At 46.2% G+C, this 23,590-nt stretch overlaps 1 protein-coding gene across 10 annotated transcripts in view; it reads right to left on the bottom strand.

Moving 5' to 3' along the window:
* The window catches only part of NLRP3 (NLR family pyrin domain containing 3), a 68,322-nt gene extending 57,128 nt beyond the window's left edge, over positions 1–11,194 (bottom strand). For 3 of the 10 annotated variants that reach the window (XM_077908492.1, XM_077908497.1, XM_077908501.1), the window contains exons 1-6: positions 11,110–11,194; positions 9,346–9,575; positions 8,865–9,193; positions 5,491–5,589; positions 3,234–5,007; positions 975–1,148 (exon numbers count right to left, since the gene is read on the bottom strand). In XM_077908492.1, the coding sequence (XP_077764618.1) occupies positions 975–1,148; positions 3,234–5,007; positions 5,491–5,589; positions 8,865–9,141 (2,324 nt within the window). In that variant the 5' untranslated portion in view covers positions 9,142–9,193; positions 9,346–9,575; positions 11,110–11,194. Of the gene's footprint in view, positions 1–974; positions 1,149–3,233; positions 5,008–5,490; positions 5,590–6,872; positions 7,053–8,864; positions 9,194–9,345; positions 9,576–11,109 lie in introns of those variants that run through there. The other 7 variants (XM_077908495.1, XM_077908493.1, XM_077908494.1 and 4 more) reach the window with 7 other exon arrangements.
* Between the last annotated feature and the right edge of the window lie 12,396 nt (positions 11,195–23,590).

The following is a 23,590-nucleotide window of genomic DNA, read 5'->3' as shown; positions in this document are numbered from 1 at the left end:
TGGAGATAGAGAGGCAGGTAAAGAGCCAAAACCAGCCAGAGCCTTGAAGGTAAGAAAAGAATTTGTAATTTATCCTGCATTATACCATTCCCTTACCTAAATGCCCTGGTGGGTGCCCTAGTGTGATTAGATGCTTAAATAAGACATGGAGGGAGAGTCAGAGTCACAGGCAGAGAAAGAAGCAGGCTCCCTACAGAGAGCCCAATGCGGGACTTGATCTTGGGACCCCAGGATCACGACCTCAGCCAAAGGCAGATGCTCAACCACTGAGCCATCCAAGTGCCCTTATACAAAATATTTTCATGAGGTCCAGCCCAAGTAGCCATTGTATATGACAAAACTCTCCAATTCTCATCTATGAGGATGGCCAGTGAGGAAATGGAAGATCATGAAGGTCATGCGCTTTTCGTTGCATCACCAACACAGGCCTTTCACTTCCCCTACCTTCTTCCCCATTTGAAACTTCCCAAACAACTGGCCTCTGATCCATTCTTCCTTCTCACTTGTTATGGACTGAACTGTGTCCACCTCTCCAAAAAAACCATATGTTGAAGTCTTAATCCCTAGGATTTCAGAATTGTGACTTTATTTGGAACTCAGGCTTTAAATGAGGTCATCAGGACAGGCCCCAATTCAACACAACTGGTATGCTTGAGGAGAGCCAACATGAACACAGAGACCATGTGAAGACACAGGAAGAAGACCATCATCTACAAGTCAGTAAGAAAGGCCTCAGGAGAAACCAGCCCTGCTGACACCTTCATCTTGAACATCCAGCCACCAGGACTATGAAATAATGAATTTCTATTGTTTGAGCCTCTTGGTTTGTGTTACTTTGTTATATAGCAGCCCTAGAAAACTAATAAACCACTGATCTGGGGTCTTCCTCTCTCTGTCTCACTCATAAATACATGCAACAGGTGAGCGCACGCGCGCGCACACACACACACACACACACACACACAGGTTCTTACCACAATTTCCGAATATTACAGCCAGGATGCTGGAGCATTTCACATAACACATTTACCCCTTGGTCCCCCAGAGCATTGTCACTGAGATTCAGTTCAGTGAGACTCAGTGAGTTTCTGCTCAGGACTGAGAAGAGACCCTGCCAAAGGCTGACAGTGACCTGGCAATTCACCAACCTAGAAATTGTAAACAAGAAAGAAAGAAAAGAAAAATCAGTTCAGACAAAGACCTCCTGAGGATTAAGAGCTGACTCACAGAACCACAAATGGCCTACTGAGGAATAACAAAGCCAGGGACGGGAGGGGAGGGGGCAGCCTGGTAAGACTATCCTGCACACTCTATTATGGAAATAGCATGAGTCTGTGACTTGCTGCCTTTGTACACCCTCCGGAGCCTCCCCCAGGTGTCTTTCTCTTCCCTCTCTCATCAGTCAGCCATCCTGCCCACGGCCTTGGTCACTCTGCTAAGTGACCCAGAGACCACTTCTCACATGGGCTGCATAATAGCATCAGCAATGCTGCCAAAAATCCCTAGGCCAGGTGACACCATGAGACTAATATCAGAATCTCTGAGATGGGACCACATACATCAATATTCTTAAGACTTGCAGTGGTTCCAATGTGCAGCTCTTGTTAAAATGCAGATTCTGACTTTGTGTGTCTAGAATTAGACATGCAGCTTTGCACTTCTAACAAGCATGGGATGGATGCCCAATGCTGCTGGTCTTTAGAAGGTTCTGGAACACACAAAGCAAGCTCTTGCCCTCAGAGGAAGGTAACTATCATCTAATGAGATGAGTGTCAGGCTTTTCATCAGGAGTTTTAGTCTGAGTCTCTGTAAGCCTTCTTCACAGCTCTGTGTGATCTTGGTCAGATTTCTCCTCAGCATAGTTTTTGGGGCCCTATAGAGCAGATATGCTTCCTTCCCTCACTTTCTCTTTCTCACCCTCTACAGCTACCCTAAACTATTTGCCATTATAGGGACACACCCTGCTTCACTACCTCTGCCCTCTGAACCCACTATTCCCTCTGTTCAAGCCACCCTTTGCCCACACTTGGGTTTCTCATGCTCCGTCTCTCAGAGGCCAGCTGGTCAAGGGCTTCCCACCATGTGTTTCTGGTACATCCTATAGATGTTCTTGCCATAGTCCATCTCTCTCTACTGTCCATCATTGTTTTCCAACTGTCTCCACAACTGAACCTTAAGTTGCTGTGAGCAGGGACAGGTCTTAGCTAATGCTGAAGCCCTAGCAGGTGGTCCTTGATGACTGAGTGATAAATAAAAAGGTTGTCCTAGTAGCAGTGCCAAGCATGAGAGAGGATGTTGAAAAGTCATGATCCCTGGTGGAAGGACCAGTCCCCTTTCTCCTTAATTTTGTCCCATGTCAAGTGTTTTCTAGGCAGGTTAAACCCAAGCATTCACAGAGCATCCACCTTCCCACCATAGCTGTGGCAGTTCCCAAGCATGGACTTCAGAGGTCAGGCAACTGAACTGTTTTGCTGTTCAGACACAGCGACTAGCTTCTGATCTCCTACAATATTGATGAACAGACCCTGAAGAGGGTGCTGTTGGTGACTTCCTGGTTATAAACATAATGTGGGACTTAAAATCACCCTCTCCTTCCCAGCTCTATTACCCTCAATTTTCCCTCATTATAACTTCCAATGAAACCATGTCCCTCCCCATAGTGTCCTGCATAATCTGTTCCTCAGACACCAGACCCCACTGCCAAAATCCCCTTACCTTCTCCTGCACTCACCCATATCCTACCAAACCTTCAAGGCAGTCTCAAACCTCACTCCTCTGAGAAGCCTCCCTTCAGCACCCAGTACTAAAGGCCTTCTGTCTTCTGTGCTCGTGAGACAGTCACTGGGGTTGTTTTGCTCCTTGGGTATTAACTGAATACTAAGCACTAGAGCCCCAAGTAGATTACAAGCAATTTGAGTTTACAACATTTTTATTCAACTCTCTACCCCACAGAATACCTTGCACTGAGTTGGCATCCACCAATCATTTGCTTATTTTCTTCATTGCCTTTTTCCTCACCCATTTGTCCACTTTCCTATCCCCTACTAGTCAACCTCTGTCATTGAAGGTGTCTGGGAGAAATGAGTGGTGGTGGCATTATTATGTAGCTGTGGCAGCCACATTTTAAAGACAGTTGAGAAGCAGGGAGAGACAGCAAGTGCCCAGAGAAAGGTGGCTAGAAAATGGAGACCAGCACTACTATTCTACACCTGCCGGAAGCCAAATCTCCTTACCGATAAGCATAGGTGGTATGAGGATCTAGGAGGACACAGTGATCCACATCATAGTGTTGCATTTCCTTCTCATTCTCCTCTTCCTCCTCCTCCTCTTCCTCCTTTGGGGAGTTATGAAGCAGCCTCAGGGAAAGTGATTCCACCCTGCAACAGTTCTCAATACAAAAGGAAGAAACCACATGGTCCATTCTGGTGGAAAGACTGATCTCAATTTTGGGAAAATGGCCCATGGCCTTTCGCACAAAATCCTCCTCTTGCATCTCATACAAACAATAGAACAACTCCAGCTGGCTGGGCTGGATCTGCAGATTCTTGCCCTTGGCTTTCTCTTCAATCCATTTGAGCAGCTCCAGTCTGATTTGTTGAGAGATCTTGCAACTCAATTTTTTCTCCAAGTAGGAGGTTCTCTCCTGATTTACAAGGCCAAAGAGGAAACGGACAACAAAAATCAGATATCCCTTTTCAAATTTGCCATAGTTTTCAAGAAGAACCTTCACATCTCGGTTGGGAAGCTTGGAACTACTCCATGGCAGGTTCCTCATCCTTCCCTGTTCCTCCTCTTCCAGAAGGTAGTACATGGCAGCAAAGAACTCCTGGAAAGTCATGTGGATGAAGCTGTAGAATTTCTCACAGTCCACTTCCTTTTGGAATAGGTTCATTCTCAAGAAAGCAGACACATCTGCCTTCTGAAGGCCGTGATTCCTAAGGTCACACTCATCAAACAGGATTTTCTGGTTCCAGATTCCATCTGCTGCCAACGAGCAGAGACCCCGGAGGCTGGCAGAGACTTGGTGCTTCTGGGTCTCTCTGTGAGATTGCAACAAACTGGAGAGGAAGAAGATATACACTGAAGTGGTAGTCTTGGATGTCTGGGCAAGATTCTTGCCACTGTCCATTTGCTGCTTCAACCCAGTGCACACAATCCAGCAGACCAAGGGGATAAAGCACATGGTAAAGAGGATCTCATTCTCCTGAATCAGCCTGAAAGCTTCTGTGGCTTGCTGCTCATCTGAGAAATACTTGAAGAAATATTCCTTTCTTTTGGCCTCTGAGAAACCCAGGATCTCCACATGACGGGGACGGTCCAGCAAATGCTGCAGTTTCTCCAGAGCCACAGGTCTTGTGGTGATGAGTAAAGAGGCCTCAGGAAGCAGCCTCTTCCTGATGAGGCTGCTCAGGAGAATGTCTCCCCGCTCCACCTTCTGCCAGTTTGTGCAGAGAGCCTCTGTATGCTCATCAAAGGCACCCTGCAGCTCATCGAAGCCATCCATAAGGAAGAGAATCCTGGAAGGCTTGCTCACAATCTTACATATGGGTGGGTTTGGGTCAGGGCAGCAGCTGACAATCAGGTCCCCCAGGCTCCTCCGTGTCCCGAGGCTTACCTCCCGACAGTGGATATAAAACAAGTAGTCAAACCTGTCTTGGTAAATTTTGTCTGATGCCCAGTCCAACATGATCTTCCTGGCCAGTATAGTTTTCCCAATGCCTGCCGATCCCTGGAATACCACTGTGTGAACGGGCTCCAAGTGTTGGTCATCAGGCTCAAACAGCAATTCCACATTCACGGAACTCATGGGGCTATCCAGCGTCTTGGCTGAAGTCCTGCCAATGGCCAGGAGCTCATGCTCCCTCTCCTGCTGGCTCTGGTGTTCCTTGACAAGACGCAGCCTAGTGTAGCGTTTGTTGAGGTTCACAGTCTCACCCAAACGGGCATTCCTGTCTTTAATACACTGGAATCTGCTCCTCACGTGTTTTTTGTACTTCTTGCAGTAATCTGGGGCAAAGACAGAAAGATAAACTTTGGGAGAACTCCAAGTACATATGAGCTATTGACAATGGTCTGTGGTCCACAGGGAATGATGACCAGAATTAAGAAAAAGGAGGTGCAGACTCTCTTCACTATGTGGGTGTGGACGGTCCCAGAAAATCTAGGCCGTCAAAATCTTCAACAAAATACACAGTTGAGCAGAAGAACAGCAAAGTACCAGAGGCCCTGTTACCTGCCAGAAAATCCTTTTTATTCAGTCTTATTCCTCTAGGTAGTCTGCAGCCCATACCTTTTAGAACCTGAGACACTCAATCACCTCCCCTTGGTTCTGGGACTGCAAGAAGCCATGTGAACACTGATTTGTTTCTTCAGCTAAAGTGGATTTCCTGAAATGGGCCTTTGCTCCCCAAGGAGCAGGAACATATAGAATGACCAAGCTTTAAAACTGGATTTCCAAACCCTATAGGAAGCACTAACCCCACTGTTTACCTTTCTTTTTTTTACAAATAGAGATTCTGGATAGGTACCCCAATAAACCCATCCACTCCTCTTCAAGGCTTTCTTCTCGGCATTCCAGATGTGAATTATCTGGGAAAAAAAAAAGGCAGGGAGGAGGGAGAAATACAAAGTTAAAAACCAGGACTCCTGACTAAGGTGATGTAACTGAAACTCAGTACTCAGCACATGGCACAGTGCAGTCACCTATCTCAGACATCTCCCAAACAAAAACACAGCTCAGGGTTGCAGATGAGAGGTGTACAGTTGAACATCCAGTTCATGGCACTCATGCACTCCTGCTTTCAAAGCAATGGGTGTCACTCACCCACCTAGCATTGTGCCCCCACTGTATCCAGTCTCAGGATCTCTCCGAGGCCAAGAAATCAATCAGCAAACACATGAGACAGGCAACATTTCTCTTACCCTTGTTTGTCTTTGGCAAACTTCCCTGGTGTCCTTGTTTTGAGGCCACTCCCACACTAAATGTCTAAATACCCCCAAGGAGGCTATGAGACAACAGGATTGTCCTCCCTTGCCCCCAAATGCCTGAAATTAATCGTACCCACATTCTGGGTCTTCAAGACTGAGAATTATCAAGCTGGTTTGTCTAAAAGTGAATCCCTGACTTGAGATTCACCTAGGAAGCTTTAAAAAAAAAAAAATCCACTCCCAGTGATTATTTTACATTCTATCTGAGGTAGGGACCAGCACCGTTATATTTTGAAAGCTCCAACATACATCTACATTTGACATTCATAGACCTAAACAGTCACTAAATTACACATCCCAAAGAGGCACTTCATTGGAGAAATACAGGCACAACAGAACAAGTGCTAAGCACCAGGGGAAATATTTGGGAGATAACTTTAGATGAGCATGATCCCAAGAGCAAAATAAAAGATTCCTGGCAGGTGTCTACTTATTCTGAATGCAAATGCTATTGGCAACTTGATCACAAAACAAAATCTGAACAGTAATTCAAACCAAAACCATGACTTAATTCATATCTGAAGCCTAACCCTACAACCTGGTCCTCCTTAGAAAAAAAAAAAAAAAAAAAGCTTCTAACCCCAGATACCATTCTTCTATCTCACAGCCCAAGAAGCCAAGGTAGCACATAGAGATGAAGAGCCAGGTTCTAGCCAAAGACACATCCAGCGTTGAATTCATGCCTTGGCTCTGACTGAAACAGAGCCTTGGGCAACCAGAACCTCTTTCACGCTCACTTCGCTTTGTTGGTCAATCTCCAGAATTATCTCTTATTTGTAAAACTAAAACTCAACATCCATTAAACAACTCCCCAATCCCCACTGCCTACAGCTCCTGGCTACCACTTCCTGTCTTTACAAATTTATCTGTATCTGCTCTAGTACCTCTTACAAATGATGTCTTACGGCATTTGTCTTTTTGTGACTAAAGTATTTCATTGAGTAATGAAACTGAAAGTTCTTTCGAAAGTGTCAGCCTCAAGGTGTGTGGCTGATGCAGTTGATAAAGTATACAACTCTTGATCTAGGGGTTGTGAGTTCAAGCCCTCTGTTGAGGTGTAGAGCCTACAAAAAAAAAAAAAAAAGCCAGTCTCATAGAGTTTTTATGAGGAATGACCAAAATCCATAAAAACTACCTAATGAATGACTTGTGTAGCTGTGATCATTATACATTAATTGGGTTAGTGAGTATATAATTACTGACATAATTACAATTCTGTTATTATATGCAATTTGTTTATAACAACCTGCTGCTATGCACCCCTGCCTCATGCCGGCATATCATTTTCTCTCCCTCATTGTGCCCTTATTGCTGCCCCTCTCGCTGTGCTTCTCCTGATCTGTTGATTCATTTTTATTCCCCTTTCCCACTAGCTCAACAGCATCATCCTGTTATTTTCTAGATTCCTCTGAGCCCTTGCTTGCGCTCTTCCGTTGATCAGAACACCAAGCCAGAAAGCAAAAAACTTCACCCCCAACATGTCCACAGGTCCTAGGGGTAAATGAGCCCTAAATTCCATTTTTAAAGGAGGTTAAAAAAAAAAGCAAACTGCTTTCCTCCAACTTCTCATGGCCCTCTTACGAGAGGAAGGCAGAATAAAGCCAAGATGATAAAAGGAATTATTTTAAAAAACAAAATACTAACTTCATTGCATCAAAGAATACCATGGAATGGGAGGAATATTTGCAAATCATATATCTGATAAAGTGTTAGTATCCAAGACATATAAAGAACCCTTATAAGTCAACAACAACAACAAAAACAAACAAACAAATAACCCAACTGAAATATGGAAAAAAGTTGAGTGGACATTTCTCCAAAGATAGACAAATGGTGAAAAAGCACATGAAATGTCATTCAATATCACCAGTCGATAGGGAAATGCAAATCAAAACCACACTAAGATATCCCCTCACACCCATCAGAGTAACTACTATAAAACAAAATAAAATAAAATATGCATTGATGGGGATGAGGAAAAATTAGAACCCTTGTACACGGGCAGCCCCTGTGGCCTAGCAGTTTATTGTCACCTGCAGCCCGGGGTATGATCCTGGAGACCCGGGATCGAGTCCCACATCAGGCTCCCTGCATGGAGCCTGCTTCTCCCTCTGCCTGTCTCTGCCTCTCTCTCCCTCTCTCTCTCTCTCTCTCTCTCTCTCTCTCTCTCTCTCTCGGTGTGTGTCTGCCATGAATAAATAAATAAAATCTTAAAAAAAAAAAAAGGAACCCTCGTACTGTTGATGGGAGTGCAAAATGAGGCAGCCACTATGGAAAACATCATGGTGGCTCCTCAAAGAATGAAACCTAGAGTCATCATATAATACAATAATTCCACTTCTGAACACATCCCGCAAAGAATTGAAAGCAGGGTCTCAAAGAGGTTTGTACCCTCGTGTTCTTAGCAGCATTGTTCAAAATAATCAAAAGCTAACAGCAATCCAAATGTCCACTAATGGGTGAATAGATGAACAAAATTTGGCATACACATACCCTGGAATATTATCCCACCTTGAAAAAGAATGAAATAATGTTGTATGTGACCACATGGATGAGGCTTGAGGACATTATGCTTCATAAAGTAAGCTAGCCACAAACAGACAAATACTTTATGAAGCTGTTCATAAGCCGTACTAAGAGTAGCCAAATTCTTAAGGATAGAAGGTGGTAGTTCCAGGTGCTTAGGGGAGGGGGACAGGAATTGTTGTCTAATGGGTACAGAGTTTTGCAAGACAAAGAAAAGTTGTGGAGATTGATTGCGCAATGTGAATGTGTTTAATGCTGCTGAACCATAGCTTTGAAATGGCTAAGACGGTAATTGTATGTCACGTGTATCGTATCACGATTTTTTAAAATGCTGTCTATCTTCCACTCACCCCACTCCAGCTCATCCCTCTTAGCTTTCTCATAAAGGTCTCTTCTGTTGATTGCAGCAAAAATCCACACTGCCATGGCCCATGCCTTCTCCTCACCATTGAAGTCGATCATCAGAGTAGCCAGATCCATGTGGTCAGCTTTCTCTGTCTGACTCCGAGGGAGAGGGCTGAACCCTTTCTGAGAAGGGTAGTCTTGTAAGTGCATCTTGAATTTCTTAAAGTCTGCATCTTCCAGGTCCTCCAGGTAACGAGCCAGCTTGCAGCGGACGCTTGCCATGCTACTCTGCAGCTTGGCTCAGGGCCCTTGGGCATAGGTCCACTCCAGGAAGCTGGATGATGAAAACAGCACATGGGTAAGCAGAATCTTCCTAAAAGTCTGCCCTCTTGAAAGAGAATGAACCCACGAAAAACCCAGAACATAAGGAGAAAAAATAGAGAATTGAACCATAATGAGGTTTTGAAAAATGACCCAAATACTCACCAGAACGTTTTCCTGTTGGCTCGACTCAGGAGTCTGTCCTGAGCCATGGAAGAACAGTGTCCCTCTGGAGAGAAACAGAGGTTAAACCCGCACAGGGAACCATGTCGATAATACTGTGAGCCCAACCTGCAGCCTTAAGCCACCACAGTGCACCACGGGGAGAACTTTGTTCTCACTAGTTACTGAGGAATGGCCTGGGGCAAAGTCTTCCTCAGCTTCTGTTTCTTCATCTATAAAATGACAGAATGGAAAATATGGCTTTTAAGTTCCTTCCATTGGAAAGGCTCTGGTTCCCTATTTCTGTTTTGACCCCGGAAATGAGTAAGTACGGTAGTAACAGAGCAGCACACGGCTGGACGGAGGAAGAAGACAGCCGCGCCTGGACAGGGGAGGTCTCCAATTGCACATCCATCCATCTATTGATCGATAGCGATGAGTGGGTGACGCTCGAGGTGCGTAGGGGGAGGTGATGACCACATACATCTCCCTGAGGTGTCCTTCAACATTCACAATTGTGATCATCATTAGAGCCCACGGGGACTGAGAGCCTCTCGCAGCCTAGGTGCCGCACTCATGTGCTGTGCATCTAACTCTCCCGAAGCCCTAGGAGGTGCACATATGCTTAGGCCCATTTTACAGAAGAGGAACTGAATCTTAGCAGAAACTAAGTGACTTGCCCAGGGTTTCGCAGAAAAAAAAAAAGGGGTTCAAAGCCAGGATTTAGGTCAGGGGCACTGATTTGAGTTCATGTCCCTAAATACTAATTTTCATAGCAAGAAAAAGCATGTGAGTCTTTCTTCCATCACTTAACGAGGTATCTCAGAAAAACATAGAAAAGAACAAAGACAATAAAACAGGTGGTTAAAAGGCAAAAAACAAAAACAAAAACAAACCACTTTCCCAGCATTTTCCACGCACAGCCCACCATTTTTTAGAGCTCAGGTCTCAGCTTTTCTACAGGGATGCAGAGTTCCACATAGAGCAAAGGTCAGCTGCTGTGTCCTTGCTCTTCTGCGTCTCCAAGATTTGGGCTGATAAGCATGTTGGCTTTGTTTGGGATCCATCCCGCCACATGACTGAGTTTGGGAAAGCACAACATCAACCCAAGGCCATGAATGAGGGACGCTAACAGGAGGGAGAGGAAGGGTGGGACTGCAGGAGAGAGTGTGTGTGCACAATGCCTGAAGCATGCTTGCCTCCCCTGTGCCTTCATCTTGCCCTGCACTCCTGGCTCCACGCACCCACCAAATCCGTTCCTCATGCGTTTGGCGGTGGGCTGGGCATGTCCAGGTAGACCCACCTGTTTTGTGGACCATCCCAGGACCCCGGTCGGCCTTGCCATCCACATCAGGACTCTACGGCTCCTCTGTGCCCCCCAGCCTCTAAGCCCCATGCGCTCTACCCTGACCTTTGCCTTCTGTGTCCTGCGGTGTCTAGGACGTCCACATCCCCACCACATCCCCTCCATCCACTCCCTGGGGGGATGCTGGGCAAATCCGCCCCAAGGGTGGGTGTGAGCTGTGGTGGCTGTCCCTACCTGCCCCCCCACCCCCTACTCCCCAGTCCCTACGCACACACTTGCACACAAGCCTAGGACCCAGTAATGAAAAACAAAAAAGGGTTTTCCAGAATCGTGGAAGGGCAGGCTTGGAAGCTGGCCGGAGAATCCCTAGTGTGCTAAACAGGACACCCCCGGCTCTCCATGGCCCCTCCTCATTCTCCCCACACTCTTGCAGCCATGCAGCTCCACAGAGTTGGACTCACCCGGACACCAGCCTCAGAAACAGCCCAAGAGGAAACTTGATGAATTTATAGTGGTCACAGCCCAGCAGGGCAGGAAGGATGTGGCCTCAGCATGGAGTGAACAAGCTTGCATCACCAGGTTGGAGACTAACAGTTACTCATATTGTGGATTTTCCACACCAGTGAGCAGCGTGCTTATCTCGGCCATAGCCAGAGACGTCTGCCGTGCTCTCGGGGGCCCCTGAGGCGGGGTGTCCCCGTGGGCGTCCCAGCGGCCATGAGAGGGCTGTGAAGGTAGTGAGCACAGTGGGGCAGGGGACCCCCCGGGCCTGGCAAGTAGAGCATCAGGAGCATGCCTGGCCCTCCAGCCATCAGGCACAGTCTGCTGGCCGGCAAAGGCTCTGTGCACCACCTGTCAACGTCCTCAACTGCTTTTCTGAATTGAGGATACGCCTGTGAGAACCTCACCTCTGCCGAGGCCATGCTCATCACCTCCCAAAGTCTCCTCCCGCCCCTTTATTATTGTTGCTGTTTTAATGCTGTTCTGTGTGTATGGTGAGAACCCTTAATACAAGACCTGCCCTTTGGCAAGTATCCACGCACAGCAGAGAATGACCAGCTGTGGGCACAGCGCCATATGCCCATCTCCAGGACTTAGTCCTCTGGCGTCACAGCCTGCGTGCCCCCAACCGATACCTCCCACTGCCCCCTCCCAGCCCCGGGCCCCTGACCCTGCACTCTCTGTCTCTGTGACTCTGACGAACTTGGAGTCTACGTACAGTGATATTACACACTTCACGTCCTCCAGCTCCACCCACGTTGTTGCAAATGGCAGCATGTCCTTTTTCCCCGTGGCCGAATAATCCCCATGGCATGTGGTGTAGACATGTGTACCTACCGTCTTCACCCTTTCTTCCACTTGTGGACACTTAGCTTGTCTCCGTATCTGACCTTTTTGAATAATACCACAGCGGACATGGGAGTGTGGACATCTCTCCGAGATCCTAAGTTCAATTCCTTGGGGCAGACACAAACCCTGCTCCTAGACTCATGGACTCACTTAGTCTGTGAGCACTTACGGAGTGCCCAGTGGGTGCCAGGCAAGAATGCCAGCCTGGAGGGACGCCTTGCTTTGCCCCAGAGGAGCCAGAGGACCAAGCAGCACCTGGACCGTGTTTCCAGGCACGTGTGGTGGCTGCAGGACCACAGTGTGATGATGGCCCGTGTACATAGAGCAAGCGTGGTGAGGGAGAGGAGGTCAGCTCTTCGGGCCAGCATGGGGCCTAGAGCAGGAGGGATGAGAGTCCACGTCCAGGGGGCAGCACTGGAAGCGGGTCCGTTTCTCTGTGCAGATAGCATCCATTGCAGAAGGTTCTTGCAAGGACTGAACAAATGAACTGATGGCCGGGACCTGAGTCAGAGACGCTGGTGTCAGTGGTTAGATCCCGACACCTGCACTGTTACTAGACGGTGTGCAGAGGCCCTGATGGAAGGGATAGAGGTACCTCCTGCAGCCGCATCCAGGGCAGGACAGCATATGTGAGTGCCCTGGAGTCTCAGGGCCCTCAGGGCCCTGCCACACACACAAACACCAGTCACGCCCAGAAGGAAACAGTGCACCAGCAGCCAGGGACTTTAACTTTTCTCTTAAGGATGACAGTGCATTTCCTCTTTTTATTTAAATCTTTCTGGGGTATTTGAATTTTATTTTGTTGCAATAAATATGTATTACTCATATGAGTTAGAAACAAATTAAACAGGCCACCTGGGGGACTCAGTGGTTGATCATCTGCCTTCAGCCCAGGGTGTGATCCCAGGATCCAGCCCCGCATCCGGTTCCCTGCAGGGACCCTGCTTCTCCCTTCACCTGTGTCTCTGCCTCAACCTGTGTCTCCATGAATAAATAAATAAAATGTGTTGTTTTTTTAAGTCTATCCTTCAAATCTATTAGCTGAGTATTTTTTCCTTGTTTTTCTTTGTGTAAATTTAGTGAGTGGATCAGCTGAATTTCTACACAGGATAACTTCCTGCCCTCTTCCTGTATAGACGGAGGACTTCTCAGCAGGACCTAGGGCATCTAACCACCTGGACCTCTGACATTCAAGGCACTTCCAATACCCCCGACTTCTTGTCCCTCTTGGTAGCCATGCTGTGTCCTCACCCACCAGACTGGGCCCCACCAACCTGGGCACCCACCGACGTGGGCACCCACCGACCTGGTTTCTGCAGCTAAAGCTGTGCTTCTCCAGAGTGTCACAGAAACAGTATTCTCAGGCAGCAGGCTTGTCAGGCACTCCCACCTGCTGGAGCCTCACCGCAGCATCTCCACCCCTCCCCGCAGGGATGTACTGACCACTGTGCACAGAGCATGGTGACTTTGTCCGTTTCCCACACTAACCATGCGTGGGTTGTGTCCAGGTTCTGGCAACTGTTAACAAAGCCATGGTAAACACTCACATCAGCTTCTTATGCAGGCTTCCGTCTCCTGGGAGAAAATACCTAGGCACGGAGTGGCTGGGCTGTGTCAGGAGAAACTACCACCACACTGTCTTCCCAACCGGTCCTGCCAGCGGCTGCACGTGACAGCTCCAGGCCCTTTGCCTCCTTCCTGCCACTTGGGAGAATCGGTGCTGGACGTGTTAAGCCGCTGTAACTGTAACTGGTTTTTAGGGAAATTAAGGAAATAATTTGAAAATCCATGAAGTTGAACTAGATGCAATGACTTAGAGACATTAATCCTTGGGATACTGGAGAGGAGCAGGTGATTTCCAGCCTTCAGGGCATCTACACCTGTTTCCTCCTTGCCGTCAGCTGCTTGTGCTCCCAGCTGTGGGCTACCCGATGGAATGCAAGACACACTGTTCAAAGTTCAGTCCAGAACTTTGGAAAGATACTCTAATCACACGTGAAAACTAGACAAGAACACAATCATGATGCTTTGCATGTTCTCCTGAGTCCTGACACAAGTTCTCTTTCCGGTGTGGGAATATGAGAGTCGACAAAAATAATAAGCAAGGATGGTCTCAGGAGTAAAACCTTACGATGTCTTCTTCCTTTGAGTTCAAGCTTCATCCAAAAGCAGCATGGAGAACCACGGTTTTACGCTGTGCACCAAAGAAAAGCCCACTAAACACTCAAAGCTCACGCCAGAAGGCAAACCCAAAGTTGTCACAAATTCCTTCTCATTGAACAAACTACAGGAAACCAAAACAGAACCAAAGTAAACCCAGTCTGGGACTCCAATGACTGATGGAAGCTACAGGGACCACAGCCGGCCGAAGGCGACAGGGAAACACAGAAGGCCAGAGCAGACAGCCGTGCTCCCAAACTGCTGCTGTGCGAGGAGGGCAAGCCCTGGTTCTGCAGGTGGGAGCAGAGCCAGGAAATGCCACATGGATTTTTCTGACCCAAAAATCCAGACACCAGACATGAGGACAAAGACCCAAACAATGAAAGTCAGATTATATTGGAAAACCCAAGCCAAGCAGTAACGACAAAGCAGGATACCCCAAATCCTGCTCCGCCCCGGGCGTGTATACCTCCAAGTCCTCACCCAGCTCCCGCCTCCTTCTACCCGCAGGGCACAACATGATGCATTAATCATCACCTCTGGGTAGCAGTTTCGCTACTCCTCCCCACCCCATCCCACCCCATCCCACCCCCGGCAGTAAGAAGCCACATTGCTTTCCTGGAAGAGAGATTCTTAGTCTGCAGGGATGCCTGCCACTTGGCATCTGTCAGCCTTCCACGATCCCTCCAGAAGCCACTACCACGTGTGTCTAATGAAATTCTAATTTATTTTCCCCCCACTTTTCTAAGGATTTTTTTTAAGCTTTTATGTAAATTCCAGTTAGTTAACATATAGTGAGATACTAGCTTCAGGTACAATGCAGTCATTCAACAATTACTGAGTGTTCATCACAACAGGTACACAACTAGTTCACCCATCGCCCCACTCACCTTCCCTCTGGTAATGTTCAATTTCTTCTCTAGAGTTAAGAGTCTGTTTCTTGTTTTCTTTCCCTCCCTCTTATTTTTTTTTTAATTTTCCATGTTTGTTTTGTTTCTTAAATTCCACATATGAGTGAAATCATTTGGTGTTTCTCTTTCTCTGATTGACTTCTTCACTTAGCATAATACACTCCAGCTCCATCCATATTACTGTAATTGGCAAGATTTCATCCTGTCTGATTACTGAGCAATATCCCATTGTGTATATAGACATCTTCTTTATCCATTCATCTGCTGAAGGATATAGAGGCTCCTCCCACAGTTTGGCTATTGTGGACATTGCTGCTATAAACACTGGGGTGCAGGTGTCTCTTTGGATCTCTGAATTTGTATTTTTTAGATAAATACCCAGTAGCGCAATTGTTGAATCATAGGTTAGCTCTACTTTTAACTGTTTTTAAAATTTGTATTTATTTATGATAGTCACAGAGAGAGAGAGAGAGAGAGAGAGAGAGAGACATAGGCAGAGGGAGAAGCAGGCTCCATGCACCGGGAGCCCGACGTGGGATTCGATCCTGGATCTCCAGGATGGCACCCTGGGCCAAAGGCAGGCGCCAAACCGCTGCGCCACCCAGGGATCCCTACTTTTAATTTTTGAGGAAACTCCACGCTGTTCTCCAGAGTGGCTGTATCACCTTGTTAATTTTAGCCATTCTGATAAGTATGAGGCGGTATCTCATTGTGATTGTGATTTGTATTTCCCTCATGCTGAGTGATGCTGAGCATCTTTTCATTTGCCTGTTGGCCATCTGGTTGTCTTTTTTGGAGTAGTGTCTATTCATGATTTTTCCCCATGCTTTAACTGGATTATTTGTTTTTTGAGTGTTGACTTTGATAAGTTCTTTATAGATCTTGAATACTAGCCCTTTATCTGATATGTCATTTGCAAATATCTTCTCCTATCTGTAGCTTGTTTTTTAGTTTTGTTGACTGTTTACTGTGCAAAAGCTTTTTATCCTTGATGAAGTCCCAGTAATTCATTTTTGCTTGTGCCTCCCTTGTCTTTGTAGACATGTCTTATAAGAAGTTTCTCCCTGTGTTCTCCTCTAGGATTGTCATAGAGTCCTGTCTCACATTTAGGTCTTTCATCCATTTTGAGTTTACTCTTTGTGTATGGTGTAAGAGAATGGTCCATTCTCATTCTTCTGCACGTGTCTGTCCAATTTTCCCAGCAACATTTATTGAAGAGTCTTCATTCCAGTGAATATTCTTTCCTTCTTTGTCGAAGATGAGTTGACCATAGAGTTGATGGCCCATTTCTGGGTTCTCTATTCTGTTCCCGCAATCTAGGTGTCTGTTTTTGCCAGGACCATACTGTCTGCATGATCACAGCCTTGTAATACAGCTTGAAATCAGGCATTGTGATGCCACCATATTTGCTTTTCTTTCTCAAGATTACTTTGTTATTTGGGGTATTTTCTGGCTCCATACAAATTTTAGGATTGTTTGTTCTAGCTCTGAAAAAATGGTGATATTTTGATAGAGATTGCATTGAACGTGTATTTTGCCCGGGAAGCACAGACATTTTCACAATATTGATTCTTCCAATCCATGAGCATGGAATGTTTTTCCATTCCTTTGTTTCATCTTCAATTTCTTTCAAAAGTGTTTCATAGTTTTCAGAGTACAGATCTCTTCTTTTTTTTTATTTTTTTTTTATTGGTGTTCAATTTACCAACATACAGAATAACCCCCAGTGCCCGTCACCCATTCACTCCCACCCCCCGCCCTCCTCCCCTTCCACCACCCCTAGTTCGTTTCCGAGAGTCAGCAGTCTTTACGTTCTGTCTCCCTTTCTGATATTTCCCAGATATTTCTTCTCCCTTCCCTTATATTCCCTTTCACTATTATTTATATTCCCCAAATGAATGAGAACATATAATTTTTGTCCTTCTCCGACTGACTTACATCACTCAGCATAATACCCTCCAGTTCCATCCACATTGAAGCAAATGGTGGGTATTTGTCATTTCAATGGCTGAGGAATATTCCATTGTATACATAGACCACATCTTCTTGATCCATTCATCTTTCGATGGACACCGAGGCTCCTTCCACAGTTTGGCTATTGTGGACATTGCTGCTAGAAACATCGGGGTGCAGGTGTCCCGGCGTTTCATTGCATCTGTATCTTTGGGGCAAATCCCCAGCAGTGCAATTGCTGGGTCGTAGGGCAGGTCTATTTTTAACTCTTTGAGGAACCTCCACACAGTTTTCCAGAGTGGCTGCACCAGTTCACATTCCCACCAACAGTGTAAGAGGGTTCCCTTTTCTCCGCATCCTCTCCAACATTTGTTGTTTCCTGCCTTGTTAATTTGCCCCATTCTCACTGGTGTGAGGTGGTATCTCATTGTGGTTTTGATTTGTATTTCCCTGATGGCAAGTGATGCAGAGCATTTTCTCATGTGCGTGTTGGCCATGTCTATGTCTTCCTCTGTGAGATTTCTCTTCATGTCTTTTGCCCATTTCATGATTGGATTGTTTGTTTCTTTGGTGTTGAGTTTAATAAGTTCTTTATAGATCTTGGAAACTAGCCCTTTATCTGATATGTCATTTGCAAATATCATCTCCCATTCTGTAGGTTGTCTTTGAGTTTTGTTGACTGTATCCTTTGCTGTGCAAAAGCTTCTTATCTTGATGAAGTCCCAATAGTTCATTTTTGCTTTTGTTTCTTTTGCCTTCGTGGATTTATCTTGCAAGAAGTTACTGTGGCTGAGTTCAAAAAAGGGTGTTGCCTGTGTTCTTCTCTAGGATTTTGACGGAATCTTGTCTCACACTTAGATCTTTCATCCATTTTGAGTTTCTCTTTGTGTATGGTGAAAGAGAGTGGTCTAGTTTCATTCTTCTGCATGTGGATGTCCAATTTTCCCAGCACCATTTATTGAAGAGACTGTCTTTCTTCCAATTGATAGTCTTTCTCCTTTATCGAATATTAGTTGACCATAAAGTTCAGGGTCCACTTCTGGGTTCTCTATTCTGTTCCATTGATCTATGTGTCTGTTTTTGTGCCAGGACCACACTGTCTTGATGACCACAGCTTTGTAGTACAACCTGAAATCTGGCATTGTGATGCCCCCAGATACGGTTTACTTTTTTAAAATTCCCCTGGCTATCCGGGGTCTTTTCTGATTCCACACTAATCTTAAAATAATTTGTTCTAACTCTCTGAAGAAAGTCCATGCTATTTTGATAGGGATTGCATTAAACGTGTATATTGCTCTGGGTAACATTGACATTTTCACAATATTAATTCTGCCAATCCATGAGCATGGAATATTTTTCCATCTCTTTGCATCTTCTTCAATTTCTTTCAGAAGTTTCCTATAGTTTTTAAGGTATAGATCCTTTACATCTTTGGTTAGGTTTATTCCTGGGTATCTTATGCTTTTGGGTGCAATTATAAATGGGATTTACTCCTTAATTTCTCTTTCTTCAGTCTCATTGTTAGTGTATAGAAATGCCACTGATTTCTGGGCATTGATTTTGTATCCTGCCACGCTACCACATTGCTGTATGACTTCTAGCAATCTTGGGGTGGAGACTTTTTGGTTTTCTATGTAGAGTATCATGTCATCGGTGAAGAGTATCATGTCATCAGTGTATCATTGACTTCTTCTTTGCCAATTTGAATGCCTTTAATGTCTTTTTGTTGTCTGATTGCTGAGGCTAGGACTTCCAGTACTATGTTGAATAGCAGTGGTGAGAGTGGACATCCCTGTCTTGTTCCTGATCTTAGGGGAAAGGCTCCCAGTACTTCCCCATTGAGAATGATATTTGCTGTGGGCTTTTCGTAGATGGCTTTTAAGATGCTGAGGAATGTTCCCTCTATCCCTACACTCTGAAGAGTTTTGATCAGGAATGGATGCTGTATTTTGTCAAATGCTTTCTCTGCATCTAATGAGAGGATCATATGGTTCTTGGTTTTTCTCTGGCTGATATGATCAATCACATTGATTGCTTTACGGGTGTTGAACCAGCCTTGTGTCCCGGGGATAAATCCTACTTGGTCATGGTGAATAATTTTCTTAATGTACTGTTGGATCCTATTGGCCAGTATCTTGTTGAGAATTTTTGCATCCATGTTCATCAGGGATATTGGTCTGTAATTCTCCTTTTTGGTTGGGTCTTTGTCTGGTTTTGGAATTAAGGTGATGCTGGGCTCATAGAAGGAATTTGGAAGTACTCCATTTCTTTCTATCTTTCCAAACAGCTTTAGGAGAATAGGTATGGTTTCTTCTTTAAACGTTTGATAGAATTCCCCAGGGAAGCCATCTGGCCCTGGACTCTTGTGTCTTGGGAGGTTTTTGATGACTGCTTCAATTTCCTCCCTGGTTATTGGCCTGTTCAGGTTTTCTATTTCTTCCTGTTCCAGTTTTGGTAGTTTATGGCTTTCCAAGAATGCGTCCATTTCTTCTAGATTGCCTAATTTATTGGCGTATAGCTGTTCATAATATGTTTTTAAAATCGTTGGTATTTCCTTGGTGTTGGTAGTGATCTCTCCTTTCTCATTCATGATTTTATTAATTTGAGTCTTCTCTCTCTTCTTTTTAATAAGGCTGGCTAATGGTTTATCTATCTTATTAATTCTTTCAAAGAACCAACTCCTGGTTCTGTTGATCTGTTCCACAGTTCTGGTCTCGGTTTCATTGAGTTCTGCTCGAATATTTATTAACTCTCTTCTTCTCCTGGGTGTAGGATCTATTTGCTGTTTTTTCTCTAGCTCCTTTAGGTGTAAGGTTAGCTTTTGTATTTGAGTTCTTTCCGGTTTTTGAATGGATGCTTGTATTGCGATGTATTTCCCCCTTAGGACTGCTTTTGCTGCATCCCAAAGATTTTGAACGGTTGTATCTTCATTCTCATTAGTTTCCATGAATCCTTTTAATTCTTCCTTAATTTCCTGGTTGACCCTTTCATCTTTTAGCAGGATGGTCCTTAACCTCCACGTGTTTGAGGTCCTTCCAAACTTCTTGTTGTGATTTAGTTCTAATTTCAAGGCATTATGGTCTGAGAATATGCAGGGGACTATCCCAATCTTTTGGTATCGGTTCAGACCCGATTTGTGACCCAGTATGTGGTCTATTCTGGAGAAAGTTCCGTGTGCACTTGAGAAGAATGTGTATTCAGATGAGTTTGGATGTAAAGTTCTGTAGATATCTGTGAAATCCATCTGGTCCAGTGTATCATTTAAAGCTCTTGTTTCTTTGGAGATGTTGTGCTTAGAAGACCTATCGAGTATAGAAAGAGCTAGATTGAAGTCACCAAGTATAAGTGTATTATTATCTAAGTATTTCTTCACTTTGGTTAATAATTGATTTATATATTTGGCAGCTCCCACATTCGGGGCATATATATTGAGGATTGTTAAGTCCTCTTGTTGGATAGATCCTTTAAGTATGATATAGTGTCCCTCTTCATCTCTCACTACAGTCTTTGGGGTAAATTTTAGTTTATCTGATATAAGGATGGCTACCCCTGCTTTCTTTTGAGGACCATTCGAATGGTAAATGGTTCTCCAACCTTTTATTTTCAGGCTGTAGGTGTCCTTCTGTCTAAAATGAGTCTCTTGTAGACAGCAAATAGATGGGTCCTGCTTTTTTATCCAGTCTGAAACCCTGCGCCTTTTGATGGGTTCATCAAGCCCGTTCACGTTCAGAGTTACTATTGAGAGATATGAGTTTACTGTCATCATGATATCTACTCAGTCCTTATTTTTGTGGATTGTTCCACTGAACTTCTTCTTAAATGGGAATTTTAAGAGTCCCCGTTAAAATTTCTTGCAGAGCTGGTTTGGAGGTCACATATTCTTTTAGTTGCTGCCTGTCTTGGAAGCTCTTTATCTCTCCTTCCATTTTGAATGAGAGCCTTGCTGGATAAAGTATTCTTGGTTGCATGTTCTTCTCATTTAGGACCCTGAATATATCCTGCCAGCCCTTTCTCGCCTGCCAGGTCTCTGTGGAGAGGTCTGCTGTTACCCTAATACACCTCCCCATAAAAGTCAGGGATTTCTTGTCTCTTGCTGCTTTAAGGATCTTCTCTTTATCTTTGGAATTTGCAAGCTTAACAGTTAAATGTCGATGTGTTGAATGGTTTTATTGATATTGGGGGGGGATTTCTCTATTTCCTGGATCTGAATACCTGTTTCCCTTCTCAGATTAGGAAAGTTTTCAGCTAGAATTTGTTCAAATACATATTCTGGCCCTCTGTCCCTTTCGGCACCCTCGGGAACACCAATTAAACGTAGTTTTTTCTTCCTCAGGCTGTCGTTTATTTCCCTTAATCTATCTTCATGGTCTTTTAATTGTTTGTCTCTTTTTTCCTCAGTTTCCCTCTTTGCATCAACTTGTCTTCTATGTCACTCACTCGTTCTTCCACCTCGTTAACCCTCGTCGTTAGGACTTCTAGTTTGGATTGCATCTCATTCAATTGATTCTTAATTTCTGCCTGATTAGCTCTAAATTCTCGATTCATGAAGTCTCTTGAGTCCTTTATGCTTTTTTCCAGAGCCACCAGTAGCTGTATAGTAGTGCTTCTGAATTGGCTTTCTGACATTGAATTGTAATCCAGATTTTGTAACTCTGTGGGAGAGAGGACTGTTTCTGGTTCTTTCTTTTGAGGTGAGGTTTTCCTTCTAGTCATTTTGCTCAGTGCAGAGTGGCCAAAAGCGAGTTGTATTGGGAAAAGGAGAAAAAGAGAGGAGGGAAAGAAGGAAAGAAAAGAGAAAGAGAAGAAGGAAAAAGGAAGAAAAAAAGAAAACGAAGAAAAAGAAAGAAAGGAAAAAAGGAGGGGGAAGGAAACAAATCAAAAAGCAAACAAAACAAAACAAAACAAAACAACAACAACAAAAAAAAAAAAAAAAAAACCACGGGGGAGTATCTTCCGATTCTGTATACTTTAAGTCCCTTGACTTCCCCTGGAACTTGTGCCTCTAGCTGGTCTTCTCGGGGAGGGGCCTGTTGTGCTGAGTTTCAGGTGTTAGCACTTGGGGGAGCTGCTCAGCCCCCTGCCTGGTGCAGGGCTCAGTGGGGGTTGTTCACCCCGTGAGGCCCCAGGAGGAACAACCCCAGTGGCGGGGCCAGCTCTGGAGCCCTGGAGTCAGCTCCTGCACTCACCACAGAGCTCTCCATCTGCAGGGCCTGGAGGCTCCGGGGCGGGGCCGCTGATCGGCTCAGCTCGGGGCAGGAGCGTCCTTGCTGTCCTGGGCCCTCCCGGCCTCTGCCTGTCCCGGGGGAGGCCGGATCCTGGGCTGTGTCCCGGCGCCTTGTGCTCCGGGGCCTGCGCTGTTGGATTCACGCTCCGGCCCGCAGCCCCCTCCGCGGAGCCGCCCCCGAGCCCCCCGAGCTGCTCCCGCCCCGCAGCCCCCTCCGCGGAGCCGCCCCCGAGCCCCCCCGAGCTGCTCCCGCCCCGCAGCCCCCTCCGCGGAGCCTCCCCCGAGCCCCCCGAGCTGCTCCCGCCCCACAGCCCCCTCCACCGAGCCGCCCCCGAGCCCCCCGAGCTGCTCCCGCCCCGCAGCCCCCTCCGCGGAGCCGCCCCCGAGCCCCCCCGAGCTGCTCCCGCCCCGCAGCCCCCTCCACGGAGCCGCCCCCGAGCCCCCCGAGCTGCTCCCGCCCCACAGCCCCCTCCACCGAGCCGCCCCCGAGCCCCCCGAGCTGCTCCCGCCCCGCAGCCCCCTCCGCGGAGCCGCCCCCGAGCCCCCCCGAGCTGCTCCCGCCCCGCAGCCCCCTCCGCGGAGCCGCCCCCGAGCCCCTCCAAGCTGCTCCGGGTCCCGCCGTGCGCGCTGCAGCCCTTAGGGAGCTCGGCTCATCTCCCGGGGCGCAGGTGTCTGTTAGTGTCCCCGGGAGCCCGAGGGCCTCCTCGCCCTCCTGGTCCTGCTCCAACTCCCCGCGAGCCCCTTTCCGCCCGGGAAGGTCGGTGCAGCTCCTGCGTCTCCGGGACGGGGCTCTCCTGTCCTGGGGAAACTCGCCCCGGCCTCAGCCCGGCTCCTCGCGGGCCCCTCCCCCTTGGAGGCCTTTGTTTCTTTATTTCTTTTTCCCCGTCTTCCTACCTTGATAGAAGCGCGAACTCTTCTCACTGTAGCATTCCAGGTGTTCTCTCTTTAATTCTCAGGTCGAATTAATAGATTTTCAGGAAAATTTGAAGGTTTTCTAGGTAATTTGGTGGGGACAGGTGATTTGGAGACCCTACTCTTCCCAGATCTCTTCTTTAGTTAGGTTTATTCCTACGTATGTTATTGTTTTCAGTGCAGTTGCAAAGGGAATCAATTCCTTGAATTCTCTTTCTGCTTCTTCCTTGTTGGTGTTAGAAATGCAACAGATTTCTGTTCTTTGATTTTATATCTTGTGATTTTATGGAATTCCTGTATGAGTTCTAGCAGTTCTCTGCTAGAGTCTTCCAGGTTTTTTAGAGTACCATGTCATCTGTGAAGAAAGAAAGTTTGACTTCTTCTTTGCCAATTTGAATGCCTTTTATTTCTTTTTGTTGTCTGATTGCTGAG

This window comes from Canis aureus, chromosome 9, assembly GCF_053574225.1.
Source record: "Canis aureus isolate CA01 chromosome 9, VMU_Caureus_v.1.0, whole genome shotgun sequence".
In the NCBI taxonomy this organism is placed as follows: Eukaryota; Metazoa; Chordata; class Mammalia; order Carnivora; family Canidae; genus Canis; species Canis aureus.
Note: the sequence above shows the minus strand (reverse complement) of the source record. Positions and strands in the feature narration are given on the sequence as shown.